The 25,375-nt window shown below is 36.6% G+C and overlaps 1 protein-coding gene across 2 annotated transcripts in view; it reads left to right on the forward strand.

The window, feature by feature from the left end:
• Positions 1-25,375, forward strand: part of wnk4a (WNK lysine deficient protein kinase 4a) — a 70,616-nt gene that overhangs the window by 18,784 nt on the left and 26,457 nt on the right. For both annotated transcript variants that reach the window (XM_033984191.2, XM_055229423.1), the window contains exons 3-8: positions 14,526-14,698; positions 15,201-15,421; positions 15,934-16,091; positions 20,241-20,329; positions 20,685-20,904; positions 24,378-24,747. In XM_033984191.2, coding sequence (XP_033840082.1) covers positions 14,526-14,698; positions 15,201-15,421; positions 15,934-16,091; positions 20,241-20,329; positions 20,685-20,904; positions 24,378-24,747 — 1,231 coding nt within the window. The remainder of the gene's footprint in view (positions 1-14,525; positions 14,699-15,200; positions 15,422-15,933; positions 16,092-20,240; positions 20,330-20,684; positions 20,905-24,377; positions 24,748-25,375) is intronic.

Raw genomic sequence — 25,375 nt, forward strand, 5'->3', positions numbered from 1 at the left:
GTTCTTTCCTTGCAGGTTGTGAATGACAACACCCGTCTAGTGACAAGCAGGTTAGCTAAAACAAACCATAAAAGCAAGTATGCGCAAATACTCTTAGATGCAAGCCTGGCTGGAGTGGCTTTAACTGTTGGAGGATTGGCGCCAGTATCCAGCCCAATGGGACCTGTAAAATGAATATTTGTTTATCTTGATCTTGTCAGCGCTTGTAACGTTTAACAGTAGCAATAAATGTCAATTATTGCCATTCATTAACATTAGTAAGGCTATATGCTGGTTATTGCCCCTCATGAAATTTGACACATGCATTACTCTGGGTTTTCTGTTCAAGATTAATTGTCTCTTTTGTTTTTGGTCAAGTTTTATTGTACTTAAAGCAGACCTATTATGCCAAACTTGACTTTTTAGAGCTTTTACCATGCTATAGTTGTTTCCCCTTACCATTCACTCACCTGAAGTTGTTTTTGGAGTGATTTGTGCACGTTTAAACAATCTATTATCGCAAATTTTCAAGATGCCATATGCCGTTCAACTCTCGTTTTCACTGCCACCTGTATACGCCCACTGCGCTGTACTTGTTTCGTTCTCCAATTTTATTTTCTTAATCGGTGGTACACACAGGATTCAGCAGCTTCGCGTAGTCATTTTGGTTCAATTGAAAAAAAATCTGCTCATTTGCATGTTTTGCACATATCCATCGGCGTTGCTGCTTTGTTGTGATGATGTTTATGGTGACGTCAGCTCCCTTTGGGCACTGCAGTTTTCTAACCCGCACGTCAACAGACTTCTTGTATTAAGTCATTTTGGATGAATATTGTGATTTAAAATGTCCAAATTATAACATAATGATCCACAGGTGTTGTAGATTATAGCTCTGTAGCAGGCAGAGACACAATAGGTCTTCAGTTGTTGTTTCGATCAACAGGTTTATGTGTTTATACTTTGTTTGGTTAGTTAGTATCTGTGGTAAATATTTATTGTAGTTTAACATAAGCCAAATGCGTTGAGTTTTATTTGGATCCGTCCATCTATGTCATCGATAAACAAAACTTTTTAAGGATATAAAGGTGTTGTGTATTTTTATTTGTCAAAAATGTGAAGTTTAGACCTAGTTTAATTCTCTCTTATCTGGGGTAGATCTTGTGCTACTCTGAAATCCAAATGTTTTCATGTATGACTGATCATTCGTTAATTTAAGATGTCTGGATTTTCAGTTTCACCTTAGCAGCATACCAAAGTACATATGGAAGTTATATTTCAGGTTTCACCTCTGTCCGGTAAGCCCTTCATAACTACACTAGTATTATCTAAAAATACTCCAGCATTGTACTATGAACAACAGAGACACGGAGCGGCTATTTTTGGAGGAGATTACAGGAGATGACAGCACATTGTGTTTCAGACATGCTGCAGTTTTAGGAAGAGATACAGGGATAAAGTTTAGACTCCACTCTGCTCCTCTGTGACGTGCCCATCAAAAGTTATCGCATGCATCATTATTTGTTACACTACTTTAAATGAAATTATGTTATTTCTTTTTCTATTGTAATTACTAGTATTGCTCTAGTCAGTACCAAAAGTTGTATTAAAAATAATTTGTGAATATGGGCATTAGTTCTGCACCCACTGTGTGGTGTCTGCATCTAATTATAAAGCATTTTATTATTTGTGAAGCAGGAAGTGCACAGGTTGTCTGCTAGTTGTTGTTAGCTTTACCCTGGAGAATAAGTTTGGACTGCTCCAAACAGTTTAAAATGAACTAGTTATTTTTTTAAGACAGTAACAATCATGTATACGGCTATTGCCTTTATAAATTATAATAAGTCTATTTATACTTTTGACGGGACATAAATGTTTTTTGTCAGTTTTAAGTAGCATAAAATATAGACTCCTCCTCCATCATCCTCCACCATTGTATCTTTCCCCTTTGGCTTTTATTTACATCTAATCAGGTTTAAAAGCCTCGACACATCCCCCTGGCACTTTATGACGCCAATACATAGGACAAAACAGACAAAACACATGGAGGTTGTAAAATGGGCTGTGCCAAAGTGTAACAAACCTGCAATTTTCATAATGGTCCCCAGAGTTGTTTATTTATGAACGTTTCAGAATCTCATGTGACCTATTTAACTGTAGTGCAGTTAAATGCTTTTTATATATGGCAGTACAAGCTGGTAAACTTTAGAATTACTGTGCTGATACTCACATGATACTATGGTAATTAACTGTCTGTAGTGATTTATAAAAGCTAATATGGAATTCTTTTATTGGAGTCTCATTTTGAACAACATTCTAGGGGAGTTAAAGAAAAATATAAAATCTGTCAACTGGACAAAAAGTTGTACGAGTGAAGACATTTCGCTGCCCAAGCTGCTTCTTCAGTTCTGGTCAGATTCCTGCTGGACACTGCCTTATATCTGTCTGAAGGGAGGAGCCAACTACACTGAAACTAAAAACACCCATTGTCTACAGTTTCTGTCTGTAGGCTAGGTCTGTTGAGCTACACTAAGTGTGCACTGTGCCTGAGTCCTGCGTAGCATAATCATTCAAGCCCCTAATGAGTAGGTAGATATAAGGCTGTGTCCATCAGTAATCTGACCAGAACCGAAGAAGCGGCTTGGGTGAGCAACGAAATATCTTCACTCCTGCAACTTTTTGTTCAGTTGATAAATTTTATATTTTCTTTTACTATGGATCATACCTGGACGACTGATGGATTACATTCATCGGTCTAGGGAAAGCTAGGGCCCCCTCAAGCCACCCCTGATACTCCCACGTCTTCATGAGAAATGAGCTTGTTCTGTTGTACAATGCATTCTTTGTTTTGTTCAAATGCCTTACAGTTGATTTTACAGCATGGGTATTTTGATTTGGCAATTACGTAACCATGATACATTATGAGAACCATTGCTAAAACCATTTCTAATTCAACCTGACTTCAGTGACCGGTTTCTTTTTCGAGACAAAACTATCCTCCGGGTGTCTTGTGATGTGTTCGTGGTTGGGTGGGATGAAGCTGCATATTGTTTGTTCCATTCACACTTCCCTCATTCCTTTATAAATATCATTACATCGAGTCAGCAGTAGGCTTATCACACTAACATTTTTTATAGCTTACATGATACATTGCTACAGGGAAATATTATGATAAAAAATCTATTTTTACATATACAGTATCATTAGAAGCATGAGCGGGAACAGTTAAATAGCCGAATGAATCAATAATTAGCCATAGAAGTTATTTATTCTTACTTATTACCCTCTAGTGCTCAAGTCTTGCCTTATTACAAAGAGATTAGCAAAAATCTCCCCACTTTTGCAAAGAAAACATACACATGATAAATATTGACCCCCAAAATATATTGTTCCTGCTTTCATATACTGAAGGACAAGTCAATATAGTGACGATCGTGACTGCTAACACAACAAGTCAACTGCTAAATGCTGCAATGTGCTTGTATAACACTCCCAGAACATTTTCTCCCATCGTTGTATTATTTAATCACAATGAAACACTTTGACCTGAATTAGATCAAGGGAATATGTTTTTTTAATAAAGTTTACCCATTTAAAATCAGGATTAAGATCGTGAATGGGAGCTTACGTCATAGTAACGACTTTGCATCAATTATGGTTTTATCAATATTGTAAGGCATCACACAGCTGATATTTAAGTGAACTTATTAAGAGGTGCAATATTTTAGTACATTTTGTGTGGTATTTTTTATGTAAGATGGCCTTCTAATCACAATGCTTTTCAGTTATTTTGGGCTTAGAGCTGGTATTAATTTTATTTGTGCAGCAGATATTTAGTTTCAGTTATTTGTTTCAGAATTACACTTACTTACTTACTTACACACATAGGATAATAACATGGTAATAACTTTGTTTTCATATTCTAATATGAGTAAATAAACAGTACCAAGAAAATTTGTTCTTGGTAAAAAGAAAATTTTGTCTTGGTAGTAATAACATGGCTCAAAAATGCATTATTTGTTATCATCGTAGACTGTATTTCCGGCTTCATCAACTCAGTGAGCCTTGTCGTTTTGGTCTTAAAATGATCGTATTAACCTGCTCTTCATGATCCTGGTATTTTATTACGCCGTTTTGTCCGTAAATCAAGATATGAACATTAATAACAAACAAATCATCACCAAAATTTTAATCTATAAAAAAAGATACCAAAATTTTGACTCAGCCCAACCACATCGAACAGTCACACATGAAGAATATTAATTTGGCCTTTCCATATCTCTTAAACGCATAGGCCTAAAACTATTGACGTCTGAAACCCAGCAGTAACAGGCAAAAACAATTATAATGTAATCTAATGACATAATCTCTTCCACCTTTTTCCACTATCTTATTTGTACACATTTACCTCATGCATGATTGCATTATGTAATGTATTGACCTAATACACGCATAAACAGTTCCACCATTGACTGAACAGAGGTTATCCCCATTATCACTTGTTGCCTGGAGGAACCTTGTGTTTTTTACTGTAATGTAATGGGAGAAATTGCAGTACAAATTAGGAGTTGGAAGAGCAAGTTGAACTCAGACCAATATGCCGAGAGATGAAATGTCAGAGAGGACGCATGTGTGTGGCTGGGGTCAAAAGTGACTGCACCCAATGACCTGTGACCCTGTGAACACTCAAAAAGCAACTGTGAAATCATGACCTTGCAGCTTTTCATATATGGCAGCGGTTTACAAACTTCTCAAACGGGATCAACGAAATAACCAAGCAAACGACAATATGAATTTCAAGAGCTTATCATAAAAATTTCACAAAACAAAAGATCATATTAACTTTTTTGTGGAAAAATAAAACCATAACTGTACTGTTGGGGCTCAGTCAGTAGCTCAGTTGGTGTTGGTCCACTGATCTGAAGGTCTGTGTACACTGGTGTATGAACGTGTGCGTGAATGGGTGGGTGGTTCCTTGATGTAAAGTGTCTTGAGTGCCTTGAAGGTGGAAAAAACGCTATATAACAATGTGTCCATTTACCATTTAAATGTCACAACTTAATTAATCTGTACATATGGGTTAGGGATTGGGTTAGGAGACAAGTGTCATATTATTACTAATTATCATGTTTTAGTTACCACACCCCTTGCACTATGACACACAGAGTTGACAAAGCAACTTCAGTAAGCATGACCGACTGCAATCTTACACTGCCTACAGCAACAATAAGTGACAGTTTAAGCGACAGTTATCATCTAGGCCAAAATCAACATAAGCACAATAAAACATGATTACGTAACACTCATCTTTCAAGGATTATTGGAAGTCTTCGTTTTAACCTTTGGGCATATAACAGTTTGAAAAGAAACACAGGTTTGAGCAGATGTGAAGAGCTTATATTATAAAAGAAAGTTTAAGTTGTCATGTAAATGCCAAACTAAATATCAGTGTGTATAAAGCTGTTTAAACTTGTTCAGATATAGTTTCAAGAATCAGGTGTGCCCAGTGAATGCAAACTGAGGGAGGCTATTTTATCCAGAGCAACCAATGGAATGTAGAACTGAAGAAGCGGCTTGGATGAGCAGTAAAACGTCTTCACTCCTACAACGTTTTGCCTAGCTGACAGATTTAACTTTGGCTTTTACAGTGGAATGTAGCTTTATGTTTGCGTGTTGGATTGACCTCTCACTGTTTGACCTCTTATTTATTTAAATATCAATATTTCTTTTGCTTAATATGAATTTCATCCTTAAATGTGCTGCCCTGTGTAACAAGTAATGGGAGATCTGCCATTTGCTTGTTTCCACAGAGACGTTATTATGCCTAGACTCATTTGTTTAGAATGTTCCACAGTGTTGGTTCATAGAGACACATCTGATCAAAGTTGAGTCTGCGAGCTGGGTCCAAAGGCAAACAATTGTTCTTTGGAGCTCCCAGTTTCTTTATTATTTTAATAGCACAATGTGGCATTTCAGGGTCAACCACAAAAAAGTAAACCTCCAAAGAGCTATGGTGCGGATCTGTCTTTTCTTTTTTGCAATATTCCACAATATGGCATTAAACTTTTATGTCTTGGATGTGTTTTGATGTTTTTATGGCTGAAAAACATGCATTCTTCCTTTGAGCAGGGTATCCTCTCCGCAGATCTGGCCTGTTACTAAACCTGCTTTTCTCAAATATTAGTTTAATGCCAGACTGTGGAGCTTTCTAGGCAAAACAGTAACATCTCCATGGAGACAAGCAGGTGCCAGACACTCCCCCTCACATGTTACATAGTGGACCTTTAACAAAAAATATTTAATTTATAATTTGTTTGCTAATTTATCTCAGGTGTGTGTATGTTGTTTTGTTGTTGTTGTTTTTAACAAAGGCATGAATCAGTTACCATCTTGTTTTTGTGTTTGACCTCTGAGTAATCTTATTGAGTAGTAGACCACCCCTCTGAAATGTCATGAACATTTTGTACATATAAATTCATTAAAACATACCAAAAGTCTTTGACAAAGGCTTGCTTCACTGGCCACGTATCACCTCTGACATAAGCAGCCAGCTATCATAATCCTACATCTAGGTCTGTCACTGTAACCTACTGTCGCTAATTAGCCGGGCGCCATGTCATGCTAGCTCAGAAACGTGCAGCCTTGTTCAAGCCCTCAATCCTTATGAGATTACTCTCTAACCTCGCTGTTGCCTGCCCCATTTATTTGCACAGGTTTTCTTTGGAAGCGACACAGTAGTTCTTCAGTGCTAAAGCTGCAAACATCTAAATGCATGCTCTGTAGCTAGCAGTGCCTACGTGCTGTTTATACCCAGAATATGTCAGTCAGGCTGGCTAGTCGTTGCAGTGATGAGGTCAGACTTCATTTTGGCTCGGTTTTTGACCCCAATCTGGCTCTGGTCACCATGGCTATGATGGACAGTGGTGCACTAATGCTAAAGCTAGGCACGTTTACTGCTGTCGTCAGTCCATAGACGAACACATGACCCACCCTGTCTGGAGCACATATAACTTCACACCTGTTAATGCCCCCTTTAGTAACTTAATGGTACGGGGAAATGTATAGCTCACCTCTTAAGTGTCTAAAAGGGGTCACGCAGAGGTCAAAATCTCTTAGGTTAATTTAAATTTACAACTGACTGGCACTAATGAAGCAAAATGGTCTGCTTCATAGCTAATTGGTTGACTAGCGCCGGTGCTAAAATTTAATTATGGTAATGCAGTTTCTGAAGCCTATTGTGTACTTGACTGGGACTTTTAAGTTTGTTTGTTTTTTCCTTTGATAATTATTATTTTCAGACTTGCTTGAATATTCAACAATATTCAATTTTTTGTAGTCTAGTTGTGAAAATAGATTATTACATTATTTGCTACTATATTTTTTTTTAGTTAAAGGTCTTATATTACACACAATTGACACTTATGAGCTTTTAGCCATGTTATAATGTTGTTACCTCCTCACAAACATATCTGAAGTTGTGTTTTGTTTTATTCACACATTCAGTGATCCTGCATCATTAGGTTGCCTGCATCCCCAAAGCTCAAAATGCTCTGTTCCACCTTGTGATGTCATGAAGTGGTAGTTTTCAAGTTACCAGCTGTCTTCTACCTTTAGTTCAGTAGAAATCGGCAATTCCACGGCTGAAAATATCCAGATGATTATAGTGAAGTTGCATGGAGTTTAAAAACACAGTGGAGCACTTCCTGTATTACCACATGACATTATAACCTAGATCAGAAAACAGTAATCTGGGTCCTTTAATCAGTTGAGTAACAATATCTTTCTTAATTGGACAAAACTAAACCAATATTACCTTTATAATAACAAGCTAAAAGTAGTATGACTGGGTCCGTTTATCACTTGACCTACATTGCGCTCAGTATTTATCCAAGATTTTATTTTATTTTTTTCAGATGCCACTGTCTCTCCACTCTGACCACAAGCCTAACGTAACACCGCGATAGAGCAGAGTGTCCCTTCCCGTATTGGTTCGGTCTCTCCTCCTGGTTTTAGTACAAACTTTGGGCTGCTGTCGTCCTGGTTGTCATAATAAGAGCGCTAACAGGGACTTCTTAATGCCATGCTCCTAGCATCAACACGGCTTATGTAACTGCACTTGTGTGGCACTGAGCCCAGCTATTTCCGACCCCCAAATCCACACATACATCTCCCCTCGGTATAGAGTAAATCATCGCTCCAACAAGAAAGCCTCAGGGTCCAACAAGTATTAATGACTGATGTAGTTATAGTAGATACTTTCTATAAATAGGTACACTGAGTTTCTTTGGTGTATGGTGTTGAATACTTTACATACTTTTCCCATAAAAGTAGTTGCCTGTGTTAGTAGATAGTTGCAGTTGTGGATGAAGAACTCAATTTTGTTATTTGAGTAAAAGTTACTCAAGTAAAAGTAAAAGTAACACATGAAAAAATCTACTCAAGTAAAAGTATTTAAGTACCCGTTTAAAAATGTACTTGAAGAGTAAAAAGTAAAAGTATTTCATACAAGTGTTGATAAAAAAAAAATAAATAAATATATATATATATATATATATATATGTATATATATATATATCTATCTATCTATCTATCTATCTATCTATATACATATATATATATATATATATATATATATATATATATATATATATATATATATAAATAATGATACATATATTTTGATCAACAGTAGCAATATAAATCAATTTCTTTCTTATTTTTTTCTTATGAATTTTGTGTATTTATTTTTGTTTGCTCAAAGCCAAAGTTTGAACTCAAAAACATTAGTCAGGATGTTTCCACAAACAGGGTAAAAATAACCCATCAAATCATATGAAAAGTACTTTTTACTTTTCAGTCCAGCTCACAAATGTAGAGGAGTAGAAAGTACAGATACCTGCTCTAAAATGTAGTGAAGTAAAAATAAAAAGCATCCACTGTAAAAATCTACTTAAGAAGAATTTTTAGGTATCTGTACTTTACGTAAGTACAGTACTTTACTACTTGTACTTTGTTATGTTTCACCGCTGGGTAGTAGTAGTAGTAAGAAAATACAAAAGTTACAGTTGAAAATCAGAAAGTGTGACTTATGATCTCTGTTTAAATATGTGACATGTGGAATTCATCAAATTTCAATTGAGATCAAGATTCTGTCATTTCTATTTGTTTAAAATCTTTTTGTGTTAAATGGAAATTATTAAACAGTATAATTGTGTTTGTTTTAAAATGGCAGTAGCAGCTCAGTCGCGTGGTCGTCCTCTGATCCGAAAGTTGGTGCTTCTAATCCCGCTCTTGACATAAACATCGTTGGTGGAGTGGTCAGATCCACAGGTTGGCGGGGCGACTCCAGCTCCCACAGATGAATGCTGTCATTGTGTCCTTTGGCAAGACACTTAACCCCCCCTCGCTTCCAGTGTCTGTGTACATTGGTGTATAAATGTGTGTGTGAATGTGTGAATGGTTCTTTGATAAATATAAGTGGAAATAGCACCCAGCCCTTTATGGCACTGCACTACAAAACTAATTATATGTAGTTTTACACCAGCACCACTTTCTACTGTACATTTTTACAGCTTTCATGTTGTAGTTTCACAGGATGTCTTTGTGGAAGTGTGAGTGTTTTCCATCTATTAGCACTTTTTCAAAGCAGGGTTAGCTTGTTTTTATGGCTTCCCACTTTTCCAAGGTTATGCAATTTCTTTTGGGCTCCTTTGCTCTGCTCATGTCTCAATAGATGCAGGCTAAAGATCACCAAAAGTATGCACAATAATTAAATACAGCTATCACCATGTAATCAGGCTATGCTAATCCCATGTTGTCTACTAGTTAAGATTATTTTGATTAACCATAATTAAATGACAGCTACAGCTAGGTCATTAGAGTGCGGAGATGTTTACAGAAATGCTATAGATGAATCTGATTTTCCCTGAAGACTCAACATATTTTTTGCTTTTCCATAAAACTAACATTTTTGAACTGTGACCCTGCATTGCTGTAGGCTCTTCACAAAAAGCACAATTGGCTTTTGTCTGGCACTGGCAGGTAGAACATTTTATTCACATTGTTAGTCAAATTGCCCCTGCAGGTCTCCACTCTTCTTAGTATTCAAAGTTTATGTTTTGCAGGAATCTAGATTAGCTCGTGGAGAGCGCTTATGAAAACAGTGTGGACAGCCAATTTACTCTAGGACAGGCTATACACTGTTTATTAGTCAAATAACATAATGCTGGGCTTTTTCTAAGACAATATGTGTCTAACAGAAAGCAATTCATTTATAAATGTTTTTTATGTTAAGTCTAAAGACTTTGTTGTGATGTGACACTGAGCAAGACTTGTTTGTTTCAATTTGATAGTGACACAGTCTTGGAAGGGGGCAGAAGCTAGTATCTATTATGCTACATGCTACTAATCCATAGTAAAAATGTATTTCCCATTGCAATTGCAGCCAGAGAATTATCCTTTAACTTTATAAGTATTTATTTTTACCTTATTATGCTTGTGTCTGCTATATAGTTATAATCTATGACACCCGTGGATCATTATGTTATAATCTGGACATTTTAAATCACATTATTCATCTAAAATGACTTAATAAAAGAAACAAGTCAGCTGATTTCCACATTAGAAAACTGCAGTGTCCAATAGGAGCTCTGCAATACCTTTTGGAGCATTGATTTTATTGTTTATCCATGGGTTTCAGAATGATGGGACTGTTGGCATAGCGATTACCAAAAATATTTTATCTTTTGAATGATGAAAAGTCCTCAAAATGGCACCTATAACAACAAACTAAACCCCATATCTTACGTAAACATCTCAATATACTATAGGCCTATAGACCTGGCTGAATTACCTATGCACTCAGTATATGCCTGAGCTACAACAACACAAAAGAATCCCAATGTAAATCTACTGCTGTTTCCCTTTTTCAAGAACACACAGATCAGTAAAGCCATAAACCTCACAGTCACGCCATGTTTGAAGTCCATAAAGCTAAGGTGGCTTTGCTAACATCTTGGCATGCAAAGGTGCAAATTAGACTAATGTAGGCTCTTTAAACGCACGCAGGTGTCTTTGGATTTCATAACATGTATAATTACTGTGGTCTTCAGTGTCTTATGGCAAACCCGGGGGCAGGTGTTAGTTGGTTAGAGATGCAAATAAAGGATGGTATTTTTAGTAATGAGCGGCATTTGGCTTGTCTTATAGAAAATTGTTCCATTTAATATTAATATTAACGCACTTGCCTTGTTTAGGAGAGAGGCAACTACATACTGACCAATTTGCAAACATTTTACTACATTTTTAATTACGTAGCAAATAGCCAGTGATGAAAGAGTACTCAATTTTGTTACTTAAGTAAAGTACAGATACAGAGGCAAAAAGTTATTCAAGTAAAAGTAAAAGTATCCCAAAATCTACTTAAAAATATAAGTACCGACTTAAAAATGTACTTTTAGAGTAAGTAAAAGTATTTCACACAGATTCTGATAAAGTGTTATTCATTTGTTAAAGTGTTAAATGCAGTGATATTGATATAAAATGATGCGCATTTTGGTCAACAGTTGCAATATGAATCAATTTCTTAATTTTTCTTATGAATTTTGTGTATTCATTTTTGTTTGCTCAAAGCTAAAACTTAAACTCGTTACCACAAACATGGTGAAAATAACTTTTTACTTTTGTTCTTTTCAGTCCAGTTCAAAAACATTGTGAATAGAAAGTACAGGTACTGCTCTCAAATGTAGTGAGGTAAAAGTAAAAAGTATCCACTGTAAAATCGACAAGTACAAGTACAGATACCTAAAAATGCTACTTAATTACAGTACTTTATTACTTTTACTTTGTTACTTTGTTGCTAAATTATATATTAAAATACAAGTAAGTAAGGAAGTCTTTGGATACTAAAATGTATAGTACAAAATCTGGCTCATTTATGTTTGGTTCTGATGTTGGCAGTCTGAATGCAGTTTGTTAGCATATTGGCCACTTAAAATTGTTAATCTAATCATTATCAATGTTACACACCTCTGCATATTTCTAATTAGCAATTCATGCTACAAGATCAAATTTGTCCAACATCTTTTACATTCATTATTTATACAATCTTGTCAATCTTGATTTAAAATCCTGACTTCAGAAGATAAAGATGGCGTGTCTCTAGTTTGCAAGCTAATATGCTAATTTGCTAAAAACATTTACTCAAAGCTTGTTGCTGATGACATTAACGTGTAATCAAATTGTCAAATGTGCGCTGGCCCCTAGCTTTGACAGTGATTGTCTGTGTGTGGTGTGTAAGCGACTGCTTGTCCTGCCTTCATAACCTGATCACTGCTAACCTTAAAGCTAACCTCTGTCTTTGCTGTTAAACACGAGCCCACATGATGTAACCGGACAACCTTTGACACGTGACGGATGGAGGCTTTGTTGACTTTAGAACTCAAGACTAGGCACAGTCGATCTTGATCTTGATCTTGCTTCTCTTGATAATAATAATTTAAACCAACGGAAATGTTCATTTGTTTAAGAACTGCACAAAAATCTAATGGACAGTAAAAGAATGTGAAAGCATATTAACAAAAATGTATACCTAAGCATGTTTTTGATTCTTTTGATAACAAAAATGCATTACTAGTAAGTGTCTTGGTTAAAGTGTTATATGATACAAAAATTTCTCAATTTCGATACTAAGGAATAGACTCGATAAGCGATACTCAACACTGATTCCGATACCACAATGATAATAAAAAGAACTCTTTATTTAGGCAATAGAAGCTGATTTTCAACATTAAATGGTAGTACTTTCTTTTATATTAACATGTGGCCTTATCTCTGTGTAATTCCTCAGTCGTCCCAGTAGGTTCCACAGTCCATGGGCGTATACTAGTCTATGTGTTTTATACTTGCCATTGTCATTCCAAAGCTATTCAGGAAAGGTTCATTTCTGTCCTGTGAATGTGTGTATCAATTAATATCAGATTTTTGATTGGTTGAATGTATATTGTCTATGTAGTGCAGACATATCACCTTGTTTGTATGATTACTCTGCAAACTTCTGTACTTTTTTTTGTCCACTTTACTCTACATTTTTTCTTATTACTCAATACTCAAATTACTTACATAAATACTTTAAAAATTACAATATTATCTCAACCGGCTCAACCCCTATGGAGCCACTCTACCTACACATTTAAGTAACAGTAGTTATGGCTTCTCTGTTACTTGGAAACAGGTTCATAGAAGGAAAATGTAGTGGTCAAGTTGATTGTGCATGTAAACATATACAAACCATTTTTCCCAGAATTCCACCTCAATGCTGGATTCATGGTTGCGGAGGTCTCAAAGGAGTTTTCCACTAACCACCCCCGAAGGCAGACTTAACTTAAATTGGGCCATTCATGCTAGAGGAAGCACAAAAATGTCCTGTTGGATCCAGTTTTATGTGAATTTCGGAAACCTTTTTTGAGTGGTATAGTCAAGACCCCTATATTGGAAAATTGTGATTATGTAACGCCTAAGCAGAGGGTCCCCCCAGCATGTGGTTTCCATCTGCTGACTTTATGTCATTAGGTAAAGAAACAGTCATTTATCAAATATGCCTATCATCTTATGTAATCATGGCTATCTATAGGCCCATTTATGCAGTGTCAAACCTGACAGTCGCCTCAGAAACATTTCCTTATGTTTTACACGTATCCCTGGATCTGATTTCCCGTCCCTGTAGAGAAGGTGTTTTTTCGTCTGTAACTAATATAGGTTACATTAAAGGGCCTATGGAGGGGCCTATAATAAAGCCATGTTATAATGATCAAATAATAATGAAATCATACCCGATGTTGAGTTTTGTTTCATTCACACATGTTTGAGAAACCCCTCATTATTAGTCTGTCAACATCACCAAAGATCAAAATGCTCTTTTCTACTTTGTGAGGTCATGTAATTGTAGTTTTCAAGTTAACAGCTCTTTATACCTTTTGTTTAATAGAGACTGGCATTTCCAGGGCTGAACTCATCCAAATGATTGTAGTGAAGGTGTATGGAGTTTAAAAACACAGTGGAGCACTTCAACATGACATCACTAGGTGGAACACAGTGTTTTCTGTTTGAGAGAAGAACTCAGCCTAAATGTACAAGATTTGTGTGTTAAACATGTGTGAATGAAATAAAACACAACTCCAGGTCTGTTTGTGATGAAGAAACAATATTATAACAGATCAGAAAACAGTGTAATATGGGCCCTTTACCTTTCTGCTGAAGAACTGAAGATCTTCATTAAATTAACAACATAAAAAGATAACTATAAAGAAGATTTATGAATAAAATGTTTACAATGTAGAAAGCACACCAGGTTACTTGGAGATGCCCTGAACTTTTTCAAATGGCCTACTTAAACATGTCTTTTTTAAACTTTTAACTTCCACATTTAGGACAAATTGTTCACTATCCTGATCCTACTCACTTATATTGGTCATAATGAACAGATAATCTATGTTATACACCTGCCTTTGCTCATAATCTTACATAATGCTTTATTTTCTTCTCTGTTTTAGACCCGTAAGCTGACCAAAGCCGAGCGTCAGCGTTTCAGCGAGGAGGTGGACATGCTCAAAGGGCTGCAGCATCCAAACATTGTGCGGTTTCTCGACTCGTGGAAGTCCACCGTGAAGGGCCACAAGTGCATCATCCTGGTGACCGAGCTCATGACGTCAGGGACCCTCAAAACGTGAGTCAAACTGTTAGCATACAAGTGTTAGCATACAAGTGCTAGCATACAAGTGCTAAATGTCAGTTACATTGTGAGTTTTAATGATGTCGTTTTCAATATATGCAAAATTGCAGAATGTCTCAAAAACAGTTTATTTAAAAGAAAACCAGACTTATTTTGTAAATGTAAATATTTTTGTCAATGTTGCTCTGCTCTAGGTGACAATCTACATTTTGATAACACCAAATAATATAAAATAACTGTTTTTGTATCAACCAGTGCTTCATAAATATGTTGTTTTATTGTTCAGTCCACTCCTCCACTTTGAATATTACAAAAATGTGATGTATGCAACTTCTAGAGACCCTATGTAGCCCACTTCTGTGTTAAGATAAATAACACTTGACATTCTCTCCTGTTAATGGATTCCCTGGAATTAACATTACATAAACATAAATTTTTAAGCTGTGCTCTCCACTGTGTTTATATTAAGGCTGTTTATTTTATTCTCTTGTTTAAGGTATCTGAAGAGGTTCAAGGAGATGAAATTGAAGCTGCTGCAGCGCTGGAGCAGACAGATCCTCAAAGGGCTGCACTTCCTTCACACTCGCACCCCTCCCATCATCCACCGTGACCTCAAGTGTGACAACATCTTCATCACCGGGCCAACCGGCTCCGTCAAGATCGGGGACCTGGGGCTGGCCACGCTCAAAAGTGCCTCATTTGCTAAAAGTGTCATCGGTGAGTGCCCAATTATAAAAATAATTACAATAAACTTGCCATTTGTGGAACTAAGAGGGGTTTTTTGTAAACAGTAAAAACAACAAAAAATAACAAGCCAAAAATCAAATTTCACATTTCCATTTTTGTAAAGAGCTAAAGAATATTTTTTGGTGCTGCACTGCGACGTGCACTGCTCCTCACAGGTTTCTCCAACAGCATTGAAGCATGGGTCAAATGTAGAGGACACATTTTTCTACAGGGACAATAAAGTGTACATTGACCTCAGCTAACCATATAATATTGCCACTTTCAGTTTTTCTCTCTAAGACAAAATGTGACAAGGTTGTACACGTTAAATAGATTTTATTTAGATTATTCTGCCTTTGTCCAAAAAGCATAACAGCATTATGTTACAATTCCGTGTCTTGTCTTTATCCTAAATGCATATATTGTAAATCATTTTGACCTTTCATAAAACAGCACAACTGAATTTATAATGAATCAATCTTTTATATCTGCTTGTTTACTAGGAACTCCTGAATTCATGGCTCCAGAGATGTACGAGGAGAAGTATGACGAAGCCGTGGACGTTTACGCCTTGGGAATGTGCATCCTGGAAATGGCCACCACCGAATACCCGTACTCCGAGTGCCAAAACGCTGCTCAGATCTACCGCAAAGTCACCAGCGTAAGTGCACAATAACACATCTATTTCAACCAGCATTTAGCATAATGGTTAGCATATGGCTGTAGATAGGAAGAAAGGGTATTCAATGTGCTTTTAAGGATTTCCTCAAACTTGCAAAACACCAGAACCCATTTGGAAAGAGACTCAGTTTGTCTAATAGAGGATTACATTTGTCCATTACAAGCTCAGAGTGCATATCCGTGTTGTAACCGGGCCAATGATGACGCAGATTCAACTGTTTTCCATTGTAATTTTAACCAATTTGAGAGATTAAATTGGCTGGATTCGATTTAACCGACGTGTACATTTACAACTAAAAGGTTTGGCGTAACTCTTTCAGATTAAATAAATTTAGGATTAAGAACCTTTTTTTTTTCTCTTCTGGGGTTCCCATAGCAACATAGCGACTTTGATATAGCATACAACAGTGTGCATATTTAAGAAAGACTACATACAAAGAAAGATTTATTTAGAGTGATATCGTTGAATGTAATCTTAACATTTCAATGATCTTAACACTTAGGTCTTAGGTTGCTGTAATTTGTGATTTGTGGTAATACAGGAAGTGCTCCACTCTGTTTTTAAACCCCATACACCATTCCATGACATCACCAGGTGAAACGAAACATTTTGAGCTTTGAGCTGATAATGTAGACAGACTAATGATTAAGGGTTACTCAAACATGTGTGAATGAAACAAAACACAACTCCAGGTCTGTTTTTGATGAAGTAACAACATTATAGCGCGGCTTAAACCTCACAAGAGTCATTTTTGCATAATATAAGACCTTTAACACTGCAGTTAGTATTAGGATAGTGAGCATGGTATCAATAACTCAAATACCAAAAATGATTACTTTAATACCACAGCAAACATAATTGTGTAACTGCAAGTGAAGCTTAGGTCATAATACGTAATTCAATTTATGATACAGCCATTTTCCACAGTAAAAGAGTTCCCTATTGTGTCTATGTAATTTACAACAGGACAGACACTGGGGTTGCCTTTACAATAAATCTGCCCAAATCCAATTTTCTCTTAGTTTCCTGTGGTAACGTTTGCACAGATAACATGTGGGTGTGATATTGACTTTCTCTGTCATTTAAAATCGACCTGTTGCGTGTTATTTGTCTGTTAGCTTTTTCCACAATGTTCAAGTCAGATATGAATTTAATTATACCCAACCAAAATGGAAAACGGCCAGCTAAGCATTCCCAAAAGCTAGTTAAAGTGTGTGAGTCTATCTCAAGCTGTGATGTTTAAACCAAGCATAAATCTTATTGTGAAGTTTATGGGCAAGTGTTTATGATCTTATTAAACATTGTAAACAGATGCCAAACTGACTCAGCCATAAAAATGAACGCCAAAACCTCAGTGTGATTTGTATTAAATGTTATGGAGATGTTGTGGAGAGGATGGAGATTTGGTCGTGTTTCTGTTTGGTGAAGTGGAAAAAATATTCTAGATATGTTGACCAAAAAGTACCTATTTAATTAAGTAATTTAGTACTCAAGTAATAGTAGGCCATACCATTTTGCGTATGTTCTACTTTAATTACTATCACAACTACCGATACAGGCCGATACATGCACTTTTCAGCGTATCGGCCTTAAATCTCTCGCAGATGCCGCTCTACGTGATCCTGGTATTTTTATTTCGCTATTGTGTCCGTGAATCAAGATATGAACATTAATAACAGACAAATCAAGCACCTTTCTTCCCCTTCCCCGAGGTCACTCCCGCTAGCGTCAGCAACAGGTTTAATTTACAGGAGTTTAATTGCTAAACCAGCGTTGCGGGCTCAGCCTCAGTCCGGATTGGCTCTTTGGTTGCTATGATACTTGCAGTCGGAATTCCAAATATGATACTCGATGAGCTTCATTTTGGCTGGAGCTGAACACTATAGATGACGTCACTCTCCCTTTGTCCACTTCTTTATACAGTCTATGAGGTATACGGAATGTCTACCAGAACAGTAACATAGTGTACCTTTAATGTAATAATTAAAAAAAATCAGCCCACAAGTGCGTTTTAGACTCTGTAGACGATACTCCTAAAAATATATACCAAATGAGGTTATTTCCTTCCCTGTAAACGATATTATTACTTTCTACCTCCACCTATCTGTGCAGTAGCCAGACCCACTCATCTCTATTGGCGTTGTCACACTTTTCCAGCCTCTGTCAGCTCCTGTTTGCTACACGTTTTCACCACACGTTTGAGTAACAGGAGTCTTTGTGGATTTAAAGTTGACACGTATTTTCCAAAACATCAGAATCCTGCATTGGTCCACTCTGCCTCCCACTGTGGCGTCATCATGGCTTTGCTTGGCACTGCCCAGCACCTCCAAATGTGACAAGTCTCCAGCACGGCACCCCTCTTAAAAATCCACATAAAGATTGTTTTTCTGCTACTTGTTTCTGAATGAGGTCTATAGACGTGATCCACATGTTCCATAGTCATAAGAAAGTATTGTAATTGGGATTGGGCAAGGATTTAAAAGCATCTTTTTCCAATAAAAACTTACATTTTAAATGAATAATGGTGTGTAAGCATCAACCAAAAGCTAATTTAATTTGAAATTATATAAAAAACCTTTCAGTAATCCAATTTATAGTAAGCAAATCTCAAGCCTGGATAAATGGACTGTCAACGCTTGGGAGGGCATCTGATATACACTATTGAGTCCTATGGAAAACAAATATATAGCAATGTTGATTTTACTGTACGTTACATGTTTACAATATGATAGTTACATAGTCTTTTTTTCAGCCTATTCATTTTCTCCTATCCTACGGCCTACTTACTTACTGCTAATAGTAATAGTTGTAATAGAGTATAGAGAGAATAGTAAAAGTACAGATACAGAGGCAAAAAGTTACTCAAGTAAAAATAAAAGTATCACATAAAAAAAAAAAAATCGACTTAAGTAAAGCTATTTCAGTACCTGTTCAAAAATGTACTTTAAGAGTAAAAAGTATTTCACACAGATAAAGTGTTGTTAATTTGTTAAAGTGTTAAATAAAGTGAGATTGATTGATAAAAAAAAGAAACATATTTTGGCCAACAGTAACAATACAAATCAATTTCATATTTTTTCTTTTGAATTTTGTGTATTTACTTTTGTTTGCTTAAAGCCGAAGCTTCAAACATCGTCAAAATAACCCCTCAAATCATATGAAAAGTACTTTTTACTTATGTCATTGATTAGAAAGTACACGTACTTAGATAATGGAGTGAAGTAAAAAGTAGTTCCAAAACAACTACATGGCTGCAAATGGCTCTCATATCTAGTTTTTTTTATTATATGAATCATTCTGGTGTTGACAGCATAACCTGTTTTTAAACATGAGCTGGTTGCTTGGGAATCTGCACCAAAAGTCTTATTGACCTTTCTCTTATCGTTGTTATTACAGGGATGGGGCACTGCTGTTATCTCTGTGCATTTGTGATAACATTTAGGAAAATCTATCTCTTTTCCTGAAAACTGTGTCCCAAAGGAGCATTTTTGTATTTTAACTGTTTTTTCTCAATAATATCTTGGCATTCAATGGAGGTTTTAGTGTGTGTTTAGTGTGTGGGTTTAGTGTGTTTTACTGTGCTGACATGAGTACACTGGGAGGGGTTACTTTGGCCACCTCTTCAAGGTTTAAAAAAACTGGAATAAACAAAGATTACACTTACAAACTTTTCAACTGGAATTAATTACTATTCCCAAGTAAATGTTCATGTTGTTTACTCAGACTTTTTCACTATTAGGGATGACAGTAGCTCATTTGGTGTTTGGAGTGTTTGTCCACTGATCCGAAAGTTGGCGGTTCGAACTCCAACTCTTGACATAAACTTTTGTAGACTGGTCTCAACCAGCTCACATAGATGAATACTGTCATTGTGTCCTTGGGCAAGACACCTCGCCCCCAGTGTCTGAGCACATTGGTGTGTGAGCGTGTGTTTAAAGCGCTTTGAGTTCCTTGAAGGTGGAAAAGCGTTGAATAAAAATCTGACCATTTACCTGAGTACAGTCTATTACATGTGTCGATGCCAATTTATAGTATTTGTACTTGTTAAATTGTCTTCTCTCTCTCCCTCTCTTTCTTTCTCTCCTTTTATCTATCTCTCTCTCTTTCTCTCTTGTTTTTCTTTTACAGGGGATTAAGCCTGACAGTTTCTACAAAGTGAAAGTCCCAGAGCTCAAGGAAATAATTGAAGGCTGTATTCGAATGAACAAAGATGAAAGGTACACGGCTACAGCAATACCTTTTTTAATAACTTTTTTTAGTATTTATGAATCCCACCTCATGTTTTTATGTTTTAATTTTCACACAAAAACACGCAAAAAAGAGACAACAAAACTGCCAACGTAATCCACAGTGAATACAAGACAATGCATTGTTAATTCCATACTTTATCTGCTATCCATATGACTATTACTACTACTACCACTAATAATACTAATACTTACCATAACAACTACCGGTAATACTTACCATAAATACTAATACTTACCATAACAACTAATACTTACCATAACAACAATTTTATGGTACGGCAAATTAACATATAATTCATGTCATGTATTTCTCATTTTTCAGGTATACTATTCAGGACCTTTTGGATCACCCCTTCTTCCAGGAGAACAACGGCGTCCACGTTGAATTGGCCGAAGAAGACGACATGGTGAAGCCGGATCTGAAACTGTGGCTGAGAATGGACGACATCAAAAAACTCCATGGGAAATACAAGGACAACAATGCCATCGAGTTCCTGTTTGAGCTGTACAAGGACGTCCCAGAGGAGGTGGCCCAGGAGATGGTGAGATAATGTTTATTAAAATCTAGTTAGGTTCCCTTGTGGTTACTAAGATGTGGTTAGATATACAAACTGTATTAAGTGAGATAGTATATTGCTTTGTCTCAGTAAAGAAATCATTTTTAAAAAGTTATCTTAAAAGCAATCACAATCTCAACTGAGCAAAAGGCAAAAGCTGTTAACTTGAAAACTACAACTGCGTGACATCACAAGGTGGAACAGTGCATTCTGAGCTGTGCAGATGTAGATTAATAATGCAGGATTACTCAAATATGTGTGAAGGAAACAACCCAACTCATATGGGGTATGTCTATAACGAGGTAACAACATTCTAACATGGCTTAAAGCTCGAAAGAGTCCATTTTGCGTAATATAGGGTCTTTAAATCTCTATATCTATATATATGTGAAGTAAAGTCACTTCCTACCACTGGCTTCTTTGACCTGGTTTGCCATCACCATTAGTGAGGAAATAAGGTAATGAGCCACAGATTAACAGATAGAGGGGAGTAAGGCAGCATAGTGTCCTAGACTTGATTTATGGTGACTGGGTTTAACATGTTCCCAAGAGACGACAATAATATTGATTAAGTCAGAGTCACTGTGACCCCTTTTACCCTCAAAAAGCACTTTAGAGTATAGCTTTAGCAATATAAGGCTAATTGACTGGATCAGTACATCTTAATTAGACTGTTTGTTGAAGCCAATTATAGATTTCCCCATTTTTATTTTATAGAACTCTGTTGCTATGGCAAAGTAGAAGAAAAGTGATAGAATAATAAGTAAGATAAGTAGGAAAAGTTGGAATTTAAGTAGAATATTATTTTTATGTTCACAGTTTTGACGTCAAGCGCCTCAACTAAACCATTAGCCTATATGAGATTCTTGCTTATCATTAAAAAGCCAATATGTCGTTTCAGTTAAACCATTTCCCTTCTGTTAGGATAGGATAGCGTGAGCCGTGGAAGCAGGTCTGCACTTTAAAATCACATTGTACAAACTATGTCAAGGACATCATAGACTTTAATCACTGAGGGGTATGAAATTGAACACCAGGAAGTAGCCCAGGTCTTTAATAATATAATGGCCCTCATGCATGTTGTGAAATAAGCCCCTTTGCCCTCCACAGGTCACTCCGTAAAGGTCAATTTTAATGAAAACCCAAGATACAGTCTGTACCGGTTTTACGCTTTTGTGGTGGTTTTCATCACGATCAAATTTAGTATCGACGTAGGGGACATCCAGTTCAGACCTCGTGCTGTAATCGTTCCAGGTGATGAAAGCCAGAATAGACTGATGGCTTCACCAAAGACTGTGTAACAATAGTTTGGCAGAACACACAACTTCCATATTTATCAATGCTATCCAATTTTCCCCAATGCAGTATTTGGGCCATATTTGCGCCTTTATATCTTTGTGAGCTGTTAACGGCTCATACGCCAAACAGAGCTCTGCAGTCTGCCAGTCAATACCTGCACCTGGAGTTACGCTCAGTTACTACTTTGTCCCTGTTCAAAGCCAAGCTAAAGACTCATCTGTTCACGATTGCCTTCAGCTAATGACTGTTTTTTATTGTTTGTTGTTTTGTATATAGAATTTTTGTTTTGTTGTTTTTACATTTTAATGCACCTGAAAAGCACTTTGGTTCAGTTTTTGCTGCTGTAAAGTGCTATACAAATACATTTTGATTGATATTTTAATTTGCTTTTTTAAATGAAAATAACTATATATAATAATAATGATTAATATCATCATGTACAGATGTGTTCTTTTTCCTATTTATACTATTTAACCAGTAAAAACTCAAACACACACACACAAACACATGTTGATGCATTGGATTTAACCCAGATGCCCTACCAATACAATCCTCTCCACTATTTATGTTTGAGTCTGTCAAAATATCATTTAGACTGTGTCCCATGTGTACAGCTTGTGCAGAACTCAAACCTGTTTATAGAGATCTTACGTCAGGGATGGCATCTGACATAAAATCCAGAAGCCAGAAAATTTCGTAATCAGTAGATGAAACCCAAAAGCAAAGAATGCTTCTCAAACTATGTAGAGAGACATTGGAACATGGGATCTCTCCTACGATTGTTCCACATGTTAAAAATCATATTTGTTTATAGGTTTAAAAATTACAAGCAAGTACTGACAACCTTTATTTACCAAACCAATAGCCTGATGCTTTAAGGCTGAGAACAGGACACATGTGACGTTATTTTTGTTGAGTTGAGCTGAGGAGAAACAAATAAGCGTTAAGGACAAAATGTTGTTCATGTTTGTTCGATCTTAAAACACAAGCTCTAAAGACAATACTGACAAAAGCATATTTGTGTCACGAATTCAGGTCAAGTCAATGGTCAGTCCACATATTGCACATAAAATTGAATGTGACCAGGTAATGGGGAGAGTTGGGAAAATAACAGGTACAGGTATTTTGATGGATCAAAGATTATTATTCATGGGCTCATATGGGCTCATATTACACTATTTTCTGATCTATGTTATGCTGTTTTCCTCATCACAAACATACCTGCAGTTGTGTTTTCCTTCACACTTTAACACACAAACCCTGCATATTTAGGCAGGATTTTCAAACAGAAAACCCTCTGTTCCACCTTGTGATGTCATGTGGTAATACAGGAGGTGCGCCACTGTGTTTTTAATCTCCATACACCTTCACTAGAATCATTTGGATGATTTCAGCCATGGAACTGCCAATCTCTACTAAACTAAATGTAAAAGGAGCTGTTAACTTGAAAACTACTGCTTCATGACATCACAAGGTGGAACAGAGCATTTTGAGCTTTGGAGATATAGACAGACAACATTTTAACATGGCTCACAAGAGTCACTTTTGTGTAATATAGAACCTTTAAGTAATTGTATTAATGTTGTAATATATCTGTCTGTAAAATTAGGCAGCGAAACATACAATGGGATGTTAAATAATTACCGGTACTCAAGAACAACTGAATCTGCCTGACTGTTTCAGAATCGGCATTGGCTTATGTAATGGTCTGCAGAGAAATGCCCTCACAATAATATAGATTTAATATCAGATAATACAAATTATTAGATTTTTATATAAATAGATAGTTTAGGTAGTTAACACTATCTGTATTAATTACCTATACAGTAGAGGGTATAGTACTTGAAAAGCAAATATAATCATTCACAGAGACATTGGTTCTCTCTTTTCTGCATCACTCGAGGCAAAACTAAAACTAAAACACAACTCTGCCCACGCTAGTCCATCTTTCCCACAATCAGAGAATAATTTAACTTCATAAAATACTTCTTTATAAACGAAATAGGCTGTATATGATGTGGTTATAGCAAAAAGAGTTTTAACCAAATGTACCTTTACTTCAACATAATTACTTTTTTAATTACTCAAGTCAGCCATGTAAATATAAGAGAGTTGTAACTGTTGCATTCTCTGACAATTTATTTTGTATTTTGATGCAGGTGATGCTTGGTTTCGTTTACGAGGCCGACTTCAAAATCGTCGCTAAGGCCATCCGGGACCGAGTATCCGCCATTAAACGCCAGAGAGAGAAGCTAAGACGCGTAGCCGAGGAGCGCAAGAGAAAACAAGAACAGGAAGCTATCGAGGAAGAACCAGAGCTACCCCAACCTCCGGCTTCACCCAGAGTCAACGGTGTCACTGCTGCGGACTCCCCCCCTCCGCCTGTCCAGAGCCCCCCTGCTCCCGTGCTGTCCCCCATCACCAGCTCAGCAGACTCCGGAGTGGGGTCATCCTTCCCCCCTGAACCGGAGGAGCCAGAGGCAGATCAGCACTTCCATATACGTCACAACAGTCTGTCCTCGGCTAATTGTAAGAAGCTAATTATGAAATAGTAAAGTTCACTCATGTTTACAATGTCCCAAGGTGAGGGCTAGTTCAAAGCATTAAGAAACAAGTTGAAAGTTTCTAGTAAAGTGTTTGTTGAGGTTTTCTAGTACAGTTAAACAACAAAAACATGTTTTTTGTCGGCCTATATAACATGATGGCATAAGAGTTTAGCATCATGGATGGAAGCAAAGCCTAAATCTTGCCTAATGCAGGTGTAAAATGAAGAAATAAATAAACACTGGGATCGAAACGAGGACAAAACAGAGGATAAACATTGACTAAACCAGGGCTAAACCAACACTAAACTTGGACTAAACCAGGACAAACCCAGGACAAACCCAGGGCAAAAGCAGGACTAAGCCAGGACAAGACCAGGGCTAAACCAGGGCTAAACCAGGGCAAAAGCAGGACTAAAACAGCAGGACTAAAACAGGACAAAACCAGGACTAAACTAAGACAAGACCAGGACTAAACCAGGACTAGACCAGGTTAAGACCACGACTAAGCCAGGACAAGACCAGGGCTAAACCAGAACTAAACCCAAACACAATAATATTAAACTGAATAATTTCACTCCTGAATCAGATCTAATTTCAGGTCTATACCCAAA

Source organism: Periophthalmus magnuspinnatus, chromosome 19, assembly GCF_009829125.3.
Source record: "Periophthalmus magnuspinnatus isolate fPerMag1 chromosome 19, fPerMag1.2.pri, whole genome shotgun sequence".
In the NCBI taxonomy this organism is placed as follows: domain Eukaryota; kingdom Metazoa; phylum Chordata; class Actinopteri; order Gobiiformes; family Gobiidae; genus Periophthalmus; species Periophthalmus magnuspinnatus.